Genomic DNA, 13075 nt, shown 5'->3' on the forward strand with positions numbered 1-13075 from the left:
GATGCATGCATGTGCGCAAGCATGCACAACCCCACACGCATGAGCATTGTGAGTATTCACGGCCCCACTCACATGAGTGTCACAGGTATTCATGGCCCCATTCACATGAGCAATGGGTGTTCTTATGCATGCATGCGTCTGCGCATGCATTTGCCCCCCAAAACCATTCCTTTTCCCCCCTCCCCCTGTTCCGGGCCACCAACTCCAAAAGGTTGGGAACTCTGCTCTATTGGATTAAATTGCCGAATCAGCTGGTCTAAGACGTTGCTTCACAGAAATTCCCAAGAAAGGCAATTTGGAAATAATTATTGCTAACTTCTAGCTCCCACCTGTATTGGAGCATTAAAGATATACAGAGAGTCCTCGACATACGACCACAATGAAGCCTAAAATTTCTGTCGTTAAGCACGTTTTGCTTCATTTTATGACCTTTTTTATTGCCACAGTTGTTAAGTGAATCACCGCTGTTGTTAAGTTAGTCACACGGTTGTTAAATGATTCTGGCTTCTCCATTGACATTGCTTGTCAGAAGTTCGCAAAGGGGGATCACATGTACCCAGGACCATGCAACCATCATAAATGTCAGTTGCCAAGCGTTGCCAAGCATCTGATTTTGATCACATGACCGTGGGGATGCTGCAATGGTCGTAAGTGTGGAAAGTGTTTTAGTCTCCAGACCTTGGATCATCTTAGTTGCTCTTCTCTGAATTTCTTTCCAAACTCTCAATGTCTTTTCTGTGATATGGGGACCAAAATTGGCTGTAGTATTCCAGGTGAACTTCAACTCCCAGGATTTCTGAGCTGGATGGGGAATTCTGGGAGTTGAAGTCCATGCATCTTCAAGTTTCCAAGGCTGAGACGCTGAATTAGATGAATATTTCCCTTATTTAAACCCAAGATATCTGCACAATCAGCTCCATTTATATCTTGTAGCAATAAATTCCATCAATTCCTTACACATTTTCACTGCCAGGTTTTTCTCTTCTTGGTCCAGAATACAGGTAGTCCTCGATTTACGACTGCAATTAAGCCCAACATTTCCATTCTGTTGCAAAGTGAGACATTGGTTAAGTGAGTTTTGCCCCATTTTACGACCTTTCTTACCACAATTGCTAAGTGAATCACTGCAGTTGTTAAATGAGTAATACGGTTGTTAAGTGAATCTGATTTCTCCGTTAACTTTGCTTGTCAGAAGGTTACAAAAGATGGTCACATGACTCTGGGACACTACAACTGTCATAAATATGAGTCAGTTGCCAAGCCTCTGAATTTTGATCACGTGTCCACGGGGATGCTACCATGGTCGTAAGTGTGGAAAACTGTCATAAGTCACTTTTTACAGTACCATTATAACTTCAAATGGTCACTAAATGAACTGTTGTAAGTCAAGGACTACAAATGGTGGGCCAGGCCTCCAGAAGACCCTTGAATGAGTTTCAGTTCTCTTCGCTTTCACTGGGTCTTTGAAGTAGACTCCTTAATGGAGATATAACTATATCATCAGATAAATCATTCAAACAGTGAGTGGCCTATAAGAATAGTATATCCTGCTCACATATATGTAAATTTCTGCAATATTCGTGGCTAACACCAAGTAGGCCTAAAGAGAAACAGTATGGTATAGTGGTTAAGGCTCAGCCACAGAAAAATAAAGAAACCACAAATGGTTCCTCAGAACTGAATATAGGTAGTCCTCAACTTACGACCACAAAAGGTAAAGGTAAAGGTAAAGGTTCCCCCGCACATGCGTGCTAGTCATTTCCAACTCTAGGGGCCGGTGCTCATCTCCATTTCAAAGCCGAAGAGCCAGCGCTTGTCCGAGGACGTCTCCGTGGTCATGTGGCCGGCATGACTAGACGCCAAAGGCGCACGGAACGCTGTTACCTTCCCACCGTAGTGGTCCCTATTTTTCTACTTGCATTTTTATGTGCTTTCGAACTGCTAGGTTGGCAGAAGCTGGAACGAGTAACAGGCGCTCACTCTGTTATGCGGCACTCGGGATTCGACCCGCCAAACTGCCGACCTTCCGATCAACAAGTTCAGCGTCCTAACCCACTGAGCCACCGCGTCCCTATTACGACCACAACTGAGCTCAAAAATTCTGTTGCTAAGTGAGACATTGGTTAAGTGAGTTTTGACTGATTTTATGACCTTTCTTGCCACAGTTAAGTGAATCAGTGCAGTTGATAATTGAGTAACCCGGTTGTTAAATGAATCTAGTTTCCCTATTAACTTTGCTTGCCAGAAGGTCACAAGAGAGAATCACACGACCCTAGTACACTGCAACTGCCAAGCATTTGAATTTTGATCACATGATCATGGGAATGCTGTAAAGGTCGTAATTGTGAAAAATGGTCATAAGTCACGGTTTTCAGTTCTGTGGTAAATTTGAATGGCCACTAAATGAACAATTGTAAGTCAAAGACTACCTGTACAGCACTAGTGCAGCTTTTTCAAAGAAGATCTATTTGTTTTCAAAAGCTCAAGTTTCTAGGTCTCAAGTCTGTCAAAACGAACACAACTACTGTCTGTTGTGGATGTGAACAAACATGTAGGTTTCAAGCTTGATTCAGCCTTCCAAGGTCAGTAAAATGAGGACCCAGATTGTTGGGGGCAATAAACTGACTCTGTAAACTGCTTAGAGAGGGCTGTAAAGCACTGTGAAGCAATATATAAGGCTAAGGGCTATTGCTACTGCCATTTATAAAAATGTGATTAATTAAACTATAAGCAATCTTGGATGGGTGTGGTATAGTTAAGATGTTGGTCCAAGTACATCCATAACCACAAAAATCCACTAGATCAGGGGTCCTCAGCCTGTGGGCCACAGCCCACTATCGAGCCGCGATCGCTTGGCCACGGGGCCACATGATGGGTTGGCCAGTGCATGCGCACACCCTCCCACATTCAAGTTAGCGCCACCCAGAGCATCCCGCCGGTGCTACTACCACCCCATCCCAAGCGTCCCACCGCCCTAGCACTGCCCTGAGCATCCTGGTGGAGCTAGCGCCACTCTGACCCTGTGTGTCCCATCGGCACTAGTGGCCTCCAAGCATCCTGCTGATGCTAGCACCGCCCCAGAATGTCCCACTGGCACTAGTGCTGCCCATTGTGTCCCACTACCACTAGCGCTGCCCCATTTGCAGCACTCAGGCCTGCACAAGCCCGTTTGCATGTCCGCATGTGCTTGCGTGCAGCCGTTTGCAGGTGCGCATGTGCTCACGTGCTACCCATTTGCGTGCACGCACGTAGTGGTGCCTGCCTCCCTTTCCGGGCCGCCAAATCAAAAAGGTCGGAGACCTCTGCGCTAGATGACTTTAGGCTAACTCTTTTTTTCTTTCTCTCTGCAGGTTGTCCTCGACTTACAATGGTTCCCTTAGTGACCATTCAAAGTTCTAACAGTACGGAGAAGAGAGACTTACGACCATTTTTCAGTTACAACCTTTGCAGCATCCCCATGGTCATGTGATCAAAATTCAGGCCCTTGGCAACTCATGCTTATGATTGTTGCCGTGTCCCAAATTCATGTGATCACCTTCTGCGAACTTCTGACAAGGGAAGTCAAGGGGGAAGCCAGATTCACTTAATAACCGGGTTACTAACTTATCAGCTGCAGTGATTCACTTGACAACGGAGGCAAGAAAGGCTGTAAATAATAATAATAATAAACCTTTATTGTCAAAGTACAACATGTGTACATTGAGATTAGCTGAGCCTCCCCCTGTGCTCTCTCCCCCCAACACACAGTGACAACAAACCCTCCATCCCACCACACTATGTGAACCAACTACACCACACACCGGCCTCCCAAGTCAACTCTGCATAAGATTACATCCCATTCAAAAGCCTAACAGCCCACGGATAAAAGCTATTTTTCAGCCTGTTGGTACGGCTGGCTATATTCCTATATCTCCTACCGGATGGGGCAAACCTCACTTAACAAATGACTCGCTTAACAACAGAAATTTTGGGGCTCAGTTGTGGTGGTAAGTCAAGGACTACCTGTATTTCAATGCCAGTCCAAACTACTCACAGGGTCGTCGTGAGGGAGATGATGATGATGATGATGATAATGAACAGAGTGCTCCTGGAGAAGCTACCAATTTAAGTAGTAAATAAACAAACCCACAGGCTAGCCGCATGAAATGCCAACTATGCAATCCCAGCCTTGACTCGACTCCAGAGCCAAGAGTCCAAAGAGAAGGAAGGAAAACTTGAGCTGCCTCGTTCGGAGATTAGTCACCCAGATTTCGGTTTGTGGCCATCTCCTTATGCCAAGAGCCCACATTGAGCCCCGGGGCCTCTAAGTCGGGTATAAACAGTTGGTTAGAAAAACCACCCACAATAGAGAAAGGGATTGATTTTCCTAGAAGAAACAAACATTTGGATCAACATAAGAAGGGTATGAAAAAAATGGCAGGGGCGGGGGAGAGAGAGAGGGATACACTGATTTGTTCAATTTCCCCTCTTTCTCTCTTCCTCCATGTCCTCCAGCTTAGCCCCCCCCCCCTTTTGCAAAAATCTGCTTCCAATTTAAAGTTTTTTTTCTCCTTCCCTTGATTTCATCTGCTCTTGAGAAGCTAGGCCTAAGCTCTGGAGACTCCAGGCGCGACTCAGCCCGATCCTCTCTCTCTCTCTCTCTCTCTCTCTCTCTCCAGCCTGATTCCCTCCCTCCTCAGCCCAGAGTTGTCCTTGGCTTTCTACGCAACACCATTTCCTGTTGCCTGCCCTGGCGTTTTGGCAGCCGACCCCCGTAGCTTTTGCTTTAAAAGACTTTTTTTCCACTGCCGTGCAAGAGGGGGAACGTGCCTAAAGCTTTGCCTGGTGAAGCCAAACAAAGAAAAGTGGTTTTCTCTGTTTTTAATCAATACAGGCGAGCGAGTAGGAGCAATTCCAGCAATCACACACACACACACACACACACACACACAATATCTGGAAAAGCCAACAAATATTACATCAGACCCTGGAGTTTCCCTGAAGGCCAACAAAGAGGGTATTTTACAAGCAAGGGTCCACTACCAAAAAGGCCCCGTTTTTAGGATTTGTTTTTCCAACTGTTCTTGAAGAAAACTGTCCATGGCTTAAAACCATTTGATTAGTGACAGTTCAAAGTTGCAATGGCAATGAAAAAAAAAGGAGCCTTGGTGGAGCAGTGGGCTAAGTAACACCAGCTGCCTGCAATCAGTGCAGGTTCGCATCCCACCAGGCTCAAGGTTGACTCAGCCTTCCATCCTTCCGAGGTAGGTAAAATGAGGACCCAGATTGTTGGGGGCAATTAAGCTGACTTTGTAATAATGCCGCTTGGGGATGTGTGAAAAAGCCCTAGTAAGCAGGCATATACATAGAATGAAGGCTACTGCTAAGTTTGTAAGCCGCCCTGAGTCTTCGGAGAAGGGCGGGATATAAATGGAATTAAAATAAAAAAAATTAAAAAATTAAAAAAGTTCCTTAAAATTTGTCCTTGCACCTATGACTCTTGCAGCATTCCCCCGGTCAGCTGATCAAAATTTGGATGCTGGGAAAATGACACATATTTACCATGGTGATCCAGAATCATGTGATCACCTTTTGTAATCCTCCCAACCAGCTTTCCACAACGGTGAAAGCCAGATTTGCTTAACAACTGCATGATTCACTTAACCACTACAATGATTTGCTTAACAGCCATGGCAAAACAGGTCATTAAATCTGGCAGGATCCACTTAACAACCGCCTTGCTTAGCAATGGAAATTGTGTTCTCAGTTGTGGTTATACATCGAGCAATAGATGCCTCTTTCTACTTGTTAGTAGACTAATATGAACAAAAGTAAAAAAAAAAAAAACCAGCTTATTGAAACCAGCATGTCAAACCAAGTGCAGCAACAAAGGGGCAGATAGTTTATATATATATCAGACAACTACGCAATACCAATATACCAGGGTTAGAACAATTAATCAGTGGAATGACTTGTCTCCAGAAGTTGTGGATGGTCCAACACTGGAAGTTGTAAAGAAGAGATTGGACAACCATTTGTCTGAAATGGTATAGGGTTTCCTGCCAGAACAGGAGGTTGGACTAGAAGACCTCCAAGGTCCCTTCCGATTCTGATATTCTGTTAAACTTTTTATCTTATACCAGCTGAATAGTCAAAATCGTTACAAAAAAAGCAACTCTCAGTAGTATGAATAACGTACTCTAATTACAACATTACACCACTGTGATGAACAAAACAAGAGCTACTTATTAAACAGGAGGTGTGCAATAATTATTAATTTATTTAAAATATTAATACTGATACTTAAGGTACCACTCATTTTAAAACCAATATACTCTGGGTAGCATATATCAAATGATAGAACAATATGTACAAATAGTAAAAACAGAGTGAAGAATTAATAATAATAATAATAATAATATTTGCATTTGTATACCGCCCTTTCCCTGAGGACTCAGGGCGGTTTACAGGGAATTAAAAATCAAAACATACAAAAGTTAAAACCAATTAAAAAGCATTAAATCACCCTGTACATTAAAACCCCAGTTAAAATTTTCTCCTCAGCCTGGGCCCGAGAGCTCAAAGAGCCAGGTCTTCAGGCCCCGGCGGAATGATCGGAGGTCGGGAGCAGTCCTCAACTCTACCGGCAGCTGGTAACCATTAACCATTAACCATTGAATGGCCTGATTTGGGTCTCAAATTAAATATTTAAACCGAACAGGTCAAAGACTGAGATATTACGCACTCTTTTAATTATCTAGAAAATGCATTTTACATACAGGCATGGTACGTCAAGCCTCCTCTTTCAATCTGATTCTAATGTTTCAAAGAAATTGAGATGAATGTGAGTAAATCCACCCAAATCCTTTTCTCTCAGCTATAAATTTCCCTTCTGTACAGAATACAGCACGAAGGGCACAGTGCATCTCTCTTGTAGGAAACACATCCAGCTTTTAGCAGGCCCGTTCATATACAAACAGCTGAAAGCAGCTTTTTAAATACAAGCTTCAAAAAAGATGTGGCTGCTTTAATCATGTGCATCCTATATGTGCTTCACACACATTCTTGCACCTTGTGAAGAATTCACAACATCAAAGAATTCATACTATCTTACTGTTATTGACATTTGAGTTTCTTCCAGTTGCAGAACCTAGGAAAGTCCTCAAATCAGTATAAGGTAAAGGTAAAGGTTCCCCCGCACATGCGTGCTAGTCGTTTCCAACTCTAGGGGCCGGTGCTCATCTCCGTTTCAAAGTCGAAGAGCCAGCGCTTGTCCGAGGATGTCTCTGTGGTCATGTGGCCGGCATGACTAGACGCCAAAGGCGCACGGAACGCTGTTACCTTCCCACCCTAGTGGTCCCTATTTTTCTACTTGCATTTTTACGTGCTTTCGAACTGCTAGGTTGGCAGAAGCTGGGACGAGTAACAGGCGCTCACTCTGTTACGCGGCACTCGCGATTCGACCCGCCAAACTGCCGACCTTCTGATCGACAAGCTCAGCGTCCTAGCTCACTGTATAGGAGGGAATTTATCTCTACCTTTAATAAGATATATTTATTTATCCAGATTTTTTTCATCTATAGCAGTGTTTCTCCACCTTAGAAACTTTATGATGCGTGGACTTCAATTTCTAGAATTCCCCAGGCATATTCTGGGAGTTGAAATCCACATATTTTACAGTTGCCAAGGTTGAGAAACACTGGCCAGTAGGATCTCCATCTCAGCTGATTTAAGGATCGACTGTTTTGAATGTCCTCTGTTTTAAAACTTTAAATTCCAAGGTGCACAAGGTCAACACAGAATGTGGCAGAACTTCACAGGTGAAGTCCACTTTCTGGGCCTGCTCCTACAGGAATACCAGTGATGAACATGGTGACCCCAGGTCCCATCTAGATGAACAATCCAGAAAGACTGCACTGGTCATCATGTCAAATACCTTAGAGAGCAGAGCAGAGCCTTGGTGGAGCAGTGGGCTAATGCCTCCTTAAGTAACACCAGCTGCCTGCAATCAGTGCAGGTTCGAGTCCCACCAGGCTCAAGGTTGACTCAGCCTTCCATCCTTCCGAGGTAGGTAAAATGAGGACCCAGATTGTTGGGGGCAATTAAGCTGACTTTGTAATAATGCCGCTTGGGCTGTGTGTGAAAGCCCTAATAAGCAGGCATATACATAGAATGAAGGCTACTGCTAAGCTTGTAAGCCGCCCTGAGTCTTCGGAGAAGGGCGGGATATAAATGGAATTAAAATAAATAAATAAAATCCAACACAGTTACACTCCCCAGTTAATAGCTGGAATAAGTCAACTACAAAAAGACCAAGATTATTAGGATACATTCTGGAGAGGACAGGAATAAATCAAATAACCAGCAGCTTCCAAGCTTAAATTGAGGAGTCGGACATGTTCCATCGCGTTGTCCAATAACGGCAAATGTCCAACTAGGTGGCAATTGTTTCAAGGCCATCTAATAGACTGTTTGTCAACACTATGTCTGACAAGTTAGGCAGGATCACCTATTAAGAGGCACTTATCCCTTTCAGGGTAAATACACAGTTCTGATTAATATTCCACAGTTAGGTGTTTATGGCACCAAAGTAGAGTGACTATAGGTTTCATCTTTGAAACAGTTTAGGTATATCCTATTCTTCATCCCATATTTTCTAAAAATATCCATAATACTGCAGATAGCAACATAGCTTCTGGTTCCATCTTAGATTTGTCTGGAACAATGCAATATTAAAGTTGCTAAAATCTGTGATAAATCTGAAAAAAAAGTGAAGCAAATGGATCCCTGCAGCCCTTTGAGAAGTAAGCCTTCCTCAACCCCAAAAGTTATGTTAAATCACACCAAATTGATCAGGAGAAAAGATCCTTTTGCAATAAGCATCAATGCAGAGTATGGCCAATGTCTTAACTAGCTTTAGCTCCCCTCTTCAAACCTTCGGCACTTGTAACTATCAACCAGGTTGTGTGATTGTTCACACACAGGACCTGAGACTATCATACATCATACATACCATACCATTTCATAAATTTCTATACTTGGATATGGGACATTTGGGAGAAATTAGGTTCAAGTGTCCAGGGAGATAGGTTTGGGGCCCAAGGTGGTTAAAACCTGCAAGAATGTCCCTGAGAAAAGATCTTCTAATCTGAGGACAATTTTTACCAAAAGAAATGATGGGTGGCTTTAAAAGCTGAAACAAACAGAAGGTGTCTACAGAAAGATTAAATGAAGAAAGAAAATAGATCTATAGTGTCTAATGGAGGATGGAATAAGGACATAAAATGTGCGTCATGATGGACAATTTGTCGCTTCTTCTTTAGGACCAGGAGATGGTGGAAGAGGGTGAATGTTGAACCACAAGTCAAATGCTATGTTCTTCTCTTCAGAAGAACCCCATACATCCGTAGGTAAATAGGAGAAAGCAGAAAAAGAAAACCTAATATCATCATCTTAAATCAAGTCACATTTTGTATTTATAGATGTCCCATTTGCTGAAAAATTGGCAACGCTGAAATTTGGCCACTTAAGTTTGGAGTAATTCAGGATGACACTATTGACACTTTTCCATTATCTTATAAAGCTTTGGATTTAATTGCTATCTCATCCACTTTACATTTCCCTAGAAAGGCAATTTTCTATCTTGCAGCAAGGTCAGAAACATGCAGTAGGAAAATTTCTGCACTTAAACTCAATCCTGCAGATTTAGAACACTCTTTCGAGGAAATTCTGATTTTTATAGTCTAATATTATCTCACAGAAAGAAGAGTTGAGGCAGGCAAGTGGCTGGTGGTATGCCACATGCCATGAATGCAAACTACATGCTCTCTCTCACACACATACACACAAATAGACATATGCACACCACAAAGTTAACAGTCAGCATCTCTAGTAAAAGGGCTTAAATAACAAGTGCTAGGAAGATCCTGACATTTCCTTCCCTCATTAGAAGGAGGGACAACCCAAACAGATAGAATGCCTTTGACAAATCATAAAGGGGGGGGGGAATTGACACTGTTTTTATCACCAACCTGATAGAACCTCCAGATCGAAGGCAGTATACCTTGAATTTCCAGATACTTAGGATAAAAAAGAAATGAGGATCCCCATTGCATACTTTCCAAAAGAACTAGCATGTCCACTATTAGCAAAAGGAGGCTGGAGTTTGGTCCTTGAAACATCTGGAGAGCCCGGGGTCATCTGCTTACGCCCTAACACTCAGCACCTTGAACCACCTTTCAAATCAGGGTCGAGTTTCCAGCTGGCATCTTCCTTGCATCAGGAGGGGTGGGCTCAGCCCTCCCTCTCTTTACCTTAGAAACAAATACTTCGGAAAAGTTTGTTCCAAACTCCTCCTTGAACTAAATCCAATCCTCAGCTGGGCCTCCACCCTGTTTGGTGGGCCAGAGACAAACCCGAGACTCCATGCAGGGAAAGGGGAAACCAACAGTGTCTGAATCCAATTAAAGGGCCATTTCCCCGAGCCCCGGGCTGGGCTGGCAGGGACCCCCGTTGCCTAGGAAATGGGGCGCAGACTCAAAAGACTAAAACTGGGGGGGGAGAGAGAAAGAAAGAGCTTCGCACTGTTGCAGAAAGCGCCCGTCAAGATGCAGAAGAGAGGCTTCCCTCTTCCCTACCCACGGCTCTGTCTCTCCCACCCCAGTTCTTCCCCTGCATCAAGCTTTGGATCCTGGCCAGTCTGGAGGAACTTAATTCTGTGGGATCCCAAGACCATCACAGCCCTCATCTGGATTTCATTTGAACCAGACGCAAGCCTGCCCAGCGACGGGTTGACCTTTCTTTTTGGCAAAAAACCCAGTTTCCTACCTCTTGCCTTCGGAGAGGCTTCTCGGCAGGGCTGCCAACTTCCTCACAGCAATGCCCCAAGCCAGAAAGCAGAGAGGCTCAAGCACCCCCACCCTACCCCGATCCACTTCTACACAAACCCCCCTCCCCACCTGCAAGGCTGCCAGGGGATCCTGAAATCAAGAATACGCCTTTTGCAACACGACCTCCCCATCCAGGAGGCACTTTTGCCTCTCCTTCTCCTTTCTGGCAATCAGGCTAGTGGAAATGCATGTCAGGCAAGCCACATTCCTTCCTCCCCCCCCCCCCCAGTTTCGGCTTCCAAGCTGGCCCTTCCCAATGTGGTATTTAATGTTGAAAAGGTCATGTTCTAAGGAAACCACTTCAAGCAGATGTAGAACAGAGAGTATCAGATGACAATGGCTTGCAGCCCCCCCCCAATAAATGCATTGCAAGCTTGGTCTATTTTGTGCCCCGTATATCTTACACAATAACCCCACCCCACTAATTCTTCTTTCTAGATTTTGCATTTTAGGGTGTAGGAAAATCTGGCATTGGAAGAGAAAAAAAAAGAAAGAAAAAAATACCTTGAGAAAAATATCCATAAGATACAATTCCTCAGAAGGACCAGGAACTTTTTCAACTTTGGTGACGGTCCCTAAGAGTCTGGCTAAAGTCATACATCGTGTGCAGATAATGGGAGGTCAATTAATCTACATCAGCAAGGAATACAAATTAATTCTAAGTTTTGGTTCCTTGGCTCAATTGTTGCAAAGTTAATTACTTTGCTGGTGCAGACCCACCATTTTGATGATGATGATGATGATGATGATGATGATGATGATGATGATGATAATAATAATAATAATAATAATAATAATAATAATAACAACAACAACAAAAACAACGATGATGATGATGATGATGATGATGACAAGATCCAGGCACAATTTTTTTCTGTGTCTTTTTAATTTTATTATCCCTTTAATCTTATTATACATGTGTTGTATAACGTCTTTTCTTCCCTCAATAGATAAAGAGCACAATAACCGTACAGGATAGGCAATCATTAAATATATTACAGCCAAGGCTAGGAGTCAATAAACCAATTTGCTTAAAACAGCAGGGTGTTCATATCAACACTATAATTTCATAAAATACACCTTTCCTGCTCAAATAGCTTGTAATCACCTTGAAACACAACTTTTACTTAAAAACAAAACAAGGTTAATTATTGGTCCAAGGCCACTTATTCCTAGAATAATGCCAGGAATTTTATGTCGTTTGTAAAAACTGACACACTTTTTTTCCCCTCCCTCATTCACTTTCTCTCTCCCTCTCTCTTCTAATAACCAGAATCCCTTCATTTGCCTCTTTGACACACAAACGTAAACTTTCTGAAGCGGCAACGCAACATCTGGTTTGAAAGACAAAGAACAAATGGAAAATTTAAGATTTTAATTCTGCACATTCACAGATGTGCACGCACGATAAGTCTGTAAATAGATGGGCATATACATGTACTTTCTCCTTAAAAAAAATTAGGGGGATGCAGTTCCTCAGTTGAATCAAACACGCTATAAACGCACCTTTTCAACGACTTTTTCCCTGCCATTCTTCCCTCCCTGAACTTCAGCATCCCTCCCTCCCCGTGCAAGTAAGGCATTGCCCAAATAGTGATCGCCCACCTCACCTTCCAAGGGGACCCCCATTGTTGGAGGGTCTTTTTCCTCCTCTCCAAAAATCAGCTTGAATTCTAAATCTTCATTTTCGCAGTTTGCAGCACCCATTTTTAAGACAAGAGCAACAGACAGACAGACCGTAAGAGAAACACAGAGAGGAAAATAGTGGAGTAAATGGGACAGACGGTGCCTAATATGGTTAAGGGAAGAGGAAAAAAAACACTTTTAAAACATTTAAAAGAAAAAAAGGATGGAGACCTCTGGGGATGGAGAAGAGAAAGTGGAAAGTGTTCCTTTTTCTAACTCAGAACTTTTCTTTTGTTGTTTCCCACCCTCAATCTTGAAGCAATAATCATTATTAAAAAGAAAAGTTCCCCCAAGTTTTCTCTCTGCTCTAGTTGCCTGCTTCTCACTCCCTTGCTCTCTCTTGATTGGTTCTTTAAAGACCTCAAACCAGGCCCCCAGATGTCAGATTAAGCCCCACCCACCCAGAGGCTTGGGAAAGGAGGGGTAAGAATGTGCAGTGGGCTATCCTTTAATGCCCACTCCAAAGGGAAAGAAATATTTGCCCCCCATCCTCCCCTGTCTTCTTCTCCAAGATGGATGAG

At 43.3% G+C, this 13075-nt stretch overlaps 1 protein-coding gene across 1 annotated transcript in view; it reads right to left on the reverse strand.

Moving 5' to 3' along the window:
• NFATC4 (nuclear factor of activated T cells 4) overlaps positions 1–12575 on the reverse strand; it is a gene marked incomplete at both ends in the record, with an annotated part of 38055 nt that extends 25480 nt beyond the window's left edge. The window contains one exon of the mRNA XM_083377667.1: positions 12479–12575. Coding sequence (XP_083233793.1) covers positions 12479–12575 — 97 coding nt within the window. The remainder of the gene's footprint in view (positions 1–12478) is intronic.
• Positions 12576–13075: the final 500 nt, after the last annotated feature.

Source organism: Vipera ursinii (genome assembly GCF_947247035.1).
Source record: "Vipera ursinii genome assembly, chromosome: Z".
Lineage (NCBI taxonomy): Eukaryota > Metazoa > Chordata > Lepidosauria > Squamata > Viperidae > Vipera > Vipera ursinii.